The sequence below is a fragment of the Cupressus sempervirens genome, chromosome 11 (genome assembly GCF_028749045.1).
Source record: "Cupressus sempervirens isolate cs-2001-9-10 chromosome 11, ASM2874904v1, whole genome shotgun sequence".
NCBI lineage: Eukaryota > Viridiplantae > Streptophyta > Pinopsida > Cupressales > Cupressaceae > Cupressus > Cupressus sempervirens.
Window position 1 is genome coordinate 528119059 of NC_143128.1, and position 8041 is coordinate 528127099.

At 36.7% G+C, this 8041-nt stretch overlaps 1 protein-coding gene and 1 long non-coding RNA gene across 3 annotated transcripts; one reads left to right on the top strand and one right to left on the bottom strand.

Annotated features, from left to right (window-relative positions):
- Positions 1-351: 351 nt before the first annotated feature.
- On the top strand, positions 352-4903 carry LOC149530691 (cytochrome P450 CYP72A616-like). Of its 2 annotated transcripts, none has more exons than XM_089808713.1 (5): positions 352-773; positions 978-1201; positions 1283-1539; positions 3650-4034; positions 4342-4903. In XM_089808713.1, exons 1-5 carry the CDS (start codon positions 494-496, stop codon positions 4771-4773), a joined length of 1578 nt encoding a protein of 525 aa, XP_089664839.1. In that variant the 5' UTR covers positions 352-493; the 3' UTR covers positions 4774-4903. The 2 variants fall into 2 exon arrangements, with proteins under 2 accessions (XP_089664839.1, XP_089664840.1); XM_089808714.1 differs by having other exon boundaries at positions 354-773; positions 1295-1539.
- Positions 4904-5579: 676 nt separating this feature from the next.
- On the bottom strand, positions 5580-7700 carry LOC149530692 (uncharacterized). The gene is made up of 2 exons (XR_016358456.1): positions 7559-7700; positions 5580-6851 (listed from the first exon to the last, which is right to left on the bottom strand). It is a non-coding gene; the product is annotated as an uncharacterized LOC149530692 (long non-coding RNA).
- Between the last annotated feature and the right edge of the window lie 341 nt (positions 7701-8041).

Genomic DNA, 8041 nt, shown 5'->3' on the forward strand with positions numbered 1-8041 from the left:
GTAATTAAAAAAATAGAATTATTAAAATAAAACTGTAGAACTTCCAAGTCAAAAAAATTTGATTCTATATGGATCGATTGATTGAAGTGATAAAAAATTGAACCTGTGTCGAGAAACTAATAAAAATATGTTTGTGTCAATCTCTCCAGCATTGTGAAATTTGACTAGTCCAAAACTCTAAATCCAACTAGCGAAGGTATCCAATTCCAAGTTGAATACTACAATGAAGGCCAAAAATTGTACATTACATTGAACGTCATAACAGTGTTGAGACGCTGACTGCTGAGTTAGTGTGGGGAACACTCTATAATCCACTCCGTCCAATATAAGCATGGTAGCGTGAGGACCACTCTTCTCCCCCCAATATATACATAGATTTCTGCATATCTGTAAATGTGGAAAGAAAGCTCGCAACAAATCTCCTCAATTTATTCACAAGACAAGGAAACAGAAGTTGCAATCAGGAGGAGGCAGAAGCTTCTGAATTGTAGCAATGGAAGCGGGTGGATGGAAAGGACTTTTTATATGGGGTCTACTGTTAAGCTTGGCCCATATGATGATAAAAATAGCGAGAGCCATATGGTGGAGGCCTAGACAACAGTCAAAGTGTTTTGAAGCTCAGGGTATGAGGGGCCCTCCTTACAAACTACTGAATGGCAATCTTCCAGAGATGATGAAGATGATGGATGAAGCCAAATTGAAGCCAATGGATTTTTCTCATCGAATAGTACCCCGAGTTCTGCCCCACTATTACGCCAGTGTTAACAAATATGGTGCGACTCTCTCTTCTTCATTTTCATTTTCAGTTCATGGAATAATTAGTGGAAGTTAGTCACACTTAGCAATCAGGCAATATAATTTGTAAACGATTGATCATTTTCCTAATGATAAAAAGTAGTCAGCATTTGATGAAATGGCTGCTTTATATTTTCTGTTTTGAAAAGTATGCAAAGCTTAAAAATGGGTTTTGAACACAGGGCGGTTCTTCGTATACTGGCTTGGTACAAAGGCGAAGGTGAATATCCCAGATGTGGAGCTCGTTAAAGAAATTCTTTCCACCAAATTTGGACATTATGAAAAGCTGCCTCTGAACCGTATAACAAGGCAGCTGATGGGAGGTGGAATGGGTGCTTTGGATGGTGAGGAATGGGCAAAGCACAGAAGAATAATCAACCCAGTGTTCTACACAGAAAAGTTAAAGGTAAGGTGATTCGGCCTTACAACTTATAATGTGACCGTGGATGCTTTTCGTTATAAGTTAAAATTGAAATCGTGATGGTAGTGGTGGTTGCAGGGGATGGTTTCCACTGTAGCGGGCAGCGCTTCAGATATGATGGAGCGGTGGAAGGAAAGAATCGGTAGTGATGCAGAGACAGAGATTGAGGTGTCAAAAGAATTTCGGGATTTAACGGCAGATATTATATCCCGAACAGCCTTTGGAAGCAGCTATGTTGAAGGAAAGCATATATTTGACATGCAGGTGGAACAACTCAATCTGATTATTGAAGCTATTCGTACAGTTTATATTCCTGGTTTCGGGTAAGCTAGCACCTGAACTTACATTTCAGTTTCCTTTTCACTTTGGATTTCGTACAGTTTCTATTCCTAGTTTTGGTCCAAGTGATTGTTGGTCTTGTCCTATATTTAGTTTGAGGGTTTGTGGTCATTGTGATGTTTGGTTAGTTAAAGACGGACAGTGTTATTAAGATTTCAAAGGTTATAAACATGTCATCTATGTTTTGTTGAATCAGTCTAGTTAATAAGGATCCTTCTGGTTGGATTCAAAGAAGTCGGAATTGTCATGGAAAATTTTGCTTTGGAAGGGATAGACTTGAGATTGGTTATCACTGTTGCTATTGCTGGTTTAAGGGATTTGAGTTCATCTTAATTGCGTATGGATCATTCTCTCTGTTTCGATTTCTTGATCATATATTCAATCTGAATTTTTTTTACAATAGAGCCTAATATTTGGTGGTGAGTTAGATTGTTTGACCATGTTCTCTGTTTGTTGTTGCTTTCCTTGAAATGAAGACAATTAGTCCACAAAACTTGATGACCCCCTTTTCAAAAAATTGTCATTTGATGGGAGCTAATCATTTATGGTCATTTTGCTTACAACCTACTTAGCTCTACCATTCAACCTTCTGACTGAAGCTTGATAAAAGGCCCTTTGAATTCATCTATTTACAGCCACCATACCGGTAATCATTGTGTTTCTGAACCACATTTACTCCTCCCCATCATAATGGTAAACATGGTGCTTTCTCACCTATATTTACCTTAGTTTTATGAAACTTCCTCTTGAACAACTGTATCACTGTCTGCTACCAAAACTTGAAACTTAAGACCAGATGCTAATTTGTTGTCACTTCAATTATTGATGTTACTTGAACCAATCAATATAAATCCTCTTACTTGCAGAGTTGCTTGATCAATAAAGCATGACTAAGAGATGGTTGCTTAATGAATGTCTCCTCTTTCTCATATTCATGTTCTAATTCCTGCCATCCTCTACACACATTGCTCCTTCAATGTAGACTGACATTTTTCTGCACATTTAGGCCATTGATTCTATACGTAGTCACAGTTAATCTTCAATTATTAGCGTATTAGTAGAGTTGGTCTTAAGAAACGAAAATTTGTTCCTTGATAGCTGTTTCTCCTTTGACCTGCGGGCTCTGACATAAGATCATGTATGCTGTAGGGATAAAATAACCTTGCATCATGTTAAATGGTATCCTTGAGACCTTCTAGATACAAATCAATCTTATATCCATTTTGAAAAATTATGTGCTCACAGGGTCAATGCCAAAAGAACTTGTATGCGATTTGCAACGGTATCTATCTAAGCTTTGGTAACAGAGTAAATCAATTACTTATATTAGGATTAGTTAGCATAAGAGCGCAAATTGTTTCTCATATCTTGTAATGAAATTAATTAGCGCAAGAGCGTAATAACATCAATGGTCATAACAGATCTACACATAGCAGTAGCAGAATTGCAGAACACAATTGCATGAACAGGAATCTAGAAAATCAACACAAGTGAAATGGAACGGAAAACTTGAGTACTAGAAGAAAGCCAATTCGCCAATTCGAACGATAACCTTCAAAAAGCTTAAAACATAAATTTTTTTAACTGATGATTAGCAGTTACTCACTACTTCCTTTGTATAGATCATTCGGCAATAAGAGACCCTTATCCTAATGTGGCACACTAACATTACAAGTATTAAATCTTAAAACTCACAATGACTAACCCAAGGATCATGTATGCCTAGTCCAGAGTCTAGCAAAAATGGTCAGTGCATGATGTCTATGAACTCTCCTATTTCCTACAACGGTGGCCAGCTGAAATTAGTTGAATATATTATTAGTAGAGAGTATTGCATGTTATCGCAGACCAAGTTATTTATTACCTTCAATAAGGACTACATTATGAACCATATAGCATTTGAATATTAGAAAACTCAGAATTCCGACTGTAGAAGAGAAAACAGTGCCAACCACCATAATCTCCTTTTGTGGATCCTCGTGTTTTCCTTGAACCGAGCAGTTCCTTGTGAATATATTCTTTGTACTTCAATTAAGCTTTAAACTGAATGTGCATGCATTTATCTAAATAGCCTTTGGTCCTGCATTGATTCAGACTGTTGCCCACAAAGTTAAACAGACGACTTTGGAAACTACGAAAAGAAATAAACAGATCATTGACAGGGTTGATTGAAGCGCGAGAGCGAACATTGAGCATGCATGAATCAGAAAGATATGGTAATGATCTGCTGGGTACCATGGTAGCTACAATTAAGAAGGAGACAGGAAGCCTCCAAAACGCATACATGACAGTTGAAGAGATTATTGAGGAGTGCAAATTTTTCTTCTTCGCTGGTCATGAAACATCATCTTCACTTTTAACATGGACCATGGTTTTGCTCGGAATGCATCAAGAGTGGCAAGAAGCAGCTAGAAAAGAAGTCCTGGAAATCTGTGGAGAAGATGTTCCCCACACTGACAATGTTAACCGGTTGAAAATTGTAAGATCAGTGCCCCAAGTTCCATTTGTAATCCGAAATGAAATGGCCCTGCTCTGCAAGTAGCTATGATTTATAATATTCTAATTTGAAGATATACCTTTCTTTGAAAGTTCTCAAAATAAGTGTGGGAATTCAACTTAAATAACAGATTTGGGAAACCAACTTTGGAAGAAAGGTCTCTCTTCAAATGGAATTATGAAATTCATAGATGCTTGCCACATCATCATGGTCTCTAAATAGTTCCCACCTTTTGAAAAAATGAATATTCGTCGATCATAGAAGTGAATCCTTTTCATTGATTGTGCAGGTGACAATGATTCTGAATGAAGCTCTGAGATTGTATACCCCCGCCATACAGACAAGTCGACACACTTACAAGGAAATGAAGCTAGGAGACTTCAATATTCCAGCTGGCACAGAACTTTCAGTTCCAATTATTGCAATCCACCATGATCCAGAGCTATGGGGAAACGATGCAGACGAGTTCAGGCCTCAACGCTTTGCTGATGGTGCTGCTAAGGCTTCTAAACATCCGTTGGCATTCATGCCATTTGGACTGGGACCTAGAGCTTGTTTAGGCCAGAATTTTGCTATGATTGAAGCCAAAGTAGTTCTGGCAATGATTTTGCAGCATTTCTCATTTTCTGTGTCCCCATCTTATGTTCATGCCCCTGCCACTGTGGCAACTCTGCAGCCTCAATATGGAGCTCAAATAATCGTTCATCAACTTAAAAATTAAAGAAAAGTTTTAGACGAGTGGTTATGGAACAGAGTGAAAAACCTCTCATTCTGAGAAATGAAGTAGCTACCACGTTAAATTGTAACGTAGCAACAATAATAATGAAGGCATGAAAGAGCTTTCAACCTTATGAACATTCTCACCTTAATGTCTAACTATGTTCAACAACTTCAACTTCATATCAAAAGTGCTCTACATATATAATAATGAAGGCATGAAAGAGCTTTCAACCTTATGAACATTCTCACCTTAATGTCTAACTATGTTCAACAACTTCAACTTCATATCAAAAGTGCTCTACATATATAGTATTCCAAATATATTATTGATCAGTCACCACTTTTCATCTCAGTGAACAAATATATAATATATTTATGACGAAGGATAAAAGATGGAACTTACAGTTGCTTTCTTGAACAATTCAATAATCATCTTTTTTATTTCAAGATACGTTTGAAAAAATTTACTATATTGATAGTGCAGAGCAAATTTACACTAATAACCAGTGTTCCATGGAGTTTGGAGTTCCCGGGGTTCCTTAGGGGAACGGGGAAGTGCATTTGCCATAGGGGTTCTTGGGGGCCTACCGCCTAAGTTTGGGAACCCCAAGAGGAGGATGGTGGGGGAGGAGTGCTGACATAATGATAATAGATATAGTAACATTATTAGTACTTGAAAATTACTATTAATTTTAAAAAGATAAAGATGTATAGCATAATAACTTGAGACTTGAGTCCAGGAGTATTCAAATGACAAATGTCAAAAATGAAATATATGAATATCAAATACGGGCATTGCAATAACAGTTATCAAAATTTGAAAAATATCATTTCACAATCATACTAATCATGATCTAATTTTTGTCAAAATTACAATCAACTAATCAAGTTGAAAAAGATCATTTCACAATCATACTAATCATGATCTAAATTTTGTCAAAATTACAATCAACTAATCAAGTTATCAAGATTCAACAATGTTCAAACTTCAAATTCGAAAACAAAATACTAAATAACAATTAGTAAATACTAGAAGTCGAGTCTGATGACTCTAATTGTCCCCAAGATCCTCACCTAACTCCTCAATATCCTCATCACTCAAACTGCTGGAGTTCATAAGCTCATCCATACCAATACCAGCCAGCCATATCTCTGTAGCATCATCATCAATCTGTGTTGACTCTTCTGACTCTACCTCCAATCTGGTTTTTGGACTCTCCTTGTACATAGCTGAGATGCAACGCACTTTGTATTGTCACAAGCTTCTCTACCCTCCTAGAAGTAAGTTTGTTCCTCTAAACAAAGCGGACGAAGTTGTAAGTAGACCAGTTCTCTGGGCAACAAAAGAACTAGAAACCTAGGACAGCAAACGAATGGCTATATAATTATCAAAGATTGAGGTCCATGCATAGCCCACCACAACTTGGAGACTTGTTGTGACATAATCTATATATCTATCTTCGCTGCCTCTGAATATCCCCCATAGAATGGCAAATTTTGTTCTCTAAGTACAAATCTCACTGGCCTCATTAGGAAGATACATTTTGTCAATTGCACTCATGAATCAGACTCGGTAATATTGGCAATATCTTGGAGATCATATTGTCTATGTGGTACAGTACACCATAAAATTGCTTCACCTTCATTGCAATCTCACAACTTTAATATTTCAACCTTGTACTTACAACTTTTGCACACCTGTTTGCATATTTCTACACCTTTGCCTCCAACAAGAAGGAAGTGAGCACTGGTTCTCGTAATACTGCCACACCATTCTTCATCACACATGGTGCACTTGCACTTTCTAGTGCCCCCAACTATCGTAGGCCTTGCTGGTACCTTAGTTTGCTAATTTAAGGGTGATTTTGGATCAACTCTGCCCTTGGCCCATGTTTTGAGGATTTCAGGAGGGGGGCTGAAAGTGCCACTCCCAATAGAGCCTGTTTCAGTTTGATTTGCCTCGCCCCACTCCTTTTGTGCTAGGTTCATCAAATGAGTCATTTTCACTTTCAATTTCAACGCTCTTGTCCTCACTCGTGTTGTTAGGGCTCATTGTGACAGTTATAATGATGTTGCAGCCTGCAACAAACAATAAATAGGAAGATGTAAGGAGATTGCATCTTTATTTAAAATGCTCTATCTTAAACCGAAATATTTTTTAAAAACGCTTTTGTATGTTTTTCACTGGACAAGTCAGACAATTAATGCCTGAGCTTTTGTCAGCTCGGCTTCTTTGTAGGAGCCAAGTTGCAATATCATTTCTAAATCAGTTAGAAATCATCATTCTCCTTGTTTTTATTATTCTAAAAATCAAATCTCGATTGCATTTTTTGTTTTTTCCAGGCATGTAAACTCAGTTATTTAGTATATTCATTTTTAGATTTTTGTATCTTCAAATCTTGAAATGCCCATAAGAATTTAACAAACTGAATTGTTTAAGGCCTGCTTGGTTCAATTCGAGATTTTTATGTGAAAGAAAGACAAATTGGTAAAATTAAAATTAAGATATCAGGATAAAAAAAATCAGCATTCCTCAAAATGGAGTGTCTTTTCAGCAGTGATTGGGTGCATTGAGCCGTGAGTGTCCTGCAGCGAACTTAGATCTAGAGTCGAAATCACTCTAGAGACATTATCTAGTGACAACCAACTGTAAGATAATCATTTATACAGGAGGAGTGAGTTTTCAGATCATTATTTGCATTTGATAAGAGTGAAACCTGTTGCAATGAAAAATTGTAACTTGAACAATGAAAACCTTAAAAACAAAATTAATACAATAACATTACCTTCATTCTTGGAAATTCTAAAGTTCAAATGAAGGAAAACCTTTGAAATCGCTGTCCACACTATAGTCACTATGTCAAATGCCAATGGAAACCAGGAAATCGTCCTCGTCAATGATGAATACTTGGTAGTAGAAAATAGACTGGGGTTGGTAAACCAGAATGTCGCAAATGCCAAAACAAAGCGTTTCTAAAGTAAAATGATCCATTTATTAGCACAACATCAATGAGAATGCTAGTTCAAATATGCATCATTGAGTGTCTTGGGATAGATGATTCATTCAATATGAAGTTTCAAATATGCATCATTGAATCTAACATGTTATTACATGTACTTTTAAACAATGTCTAAACTAGCACTTGTACCTATAGGTTGTTAAACCATAAACATTTAGATGTGACAATCAATTTCCCAAGATAATGTAATTGAGTAATTACATTTAAAAGAGTCAAATGTTATCTTTTAAAAATGCAATAGGCACAAAG

Bases quoted from the DNA above. Each gene is read 5' to 3' on its own strand.
- LOC149530691 (XM_089808713.1), top strand. From the start codon at position 494: ATGGAAGCGGGTGGATGGAAAGGACTTTTTATATGGGGTCTACTGTTA. The intron at 1,202-1,282 runs GTAAGGTGATTC...TCGTGATGGTAG, and splicing joins TCTACACAGAAAAGTTAAAG to TGGTGGTTGCAGGGGATGGT. The intron at 4,035-4,341 runs GTAAGATCAGTG...TTGATTGTGCAG, and splicing joins ATGTTAACCGGTTGAAAATT to GTGACAATGATTCTGAATGA.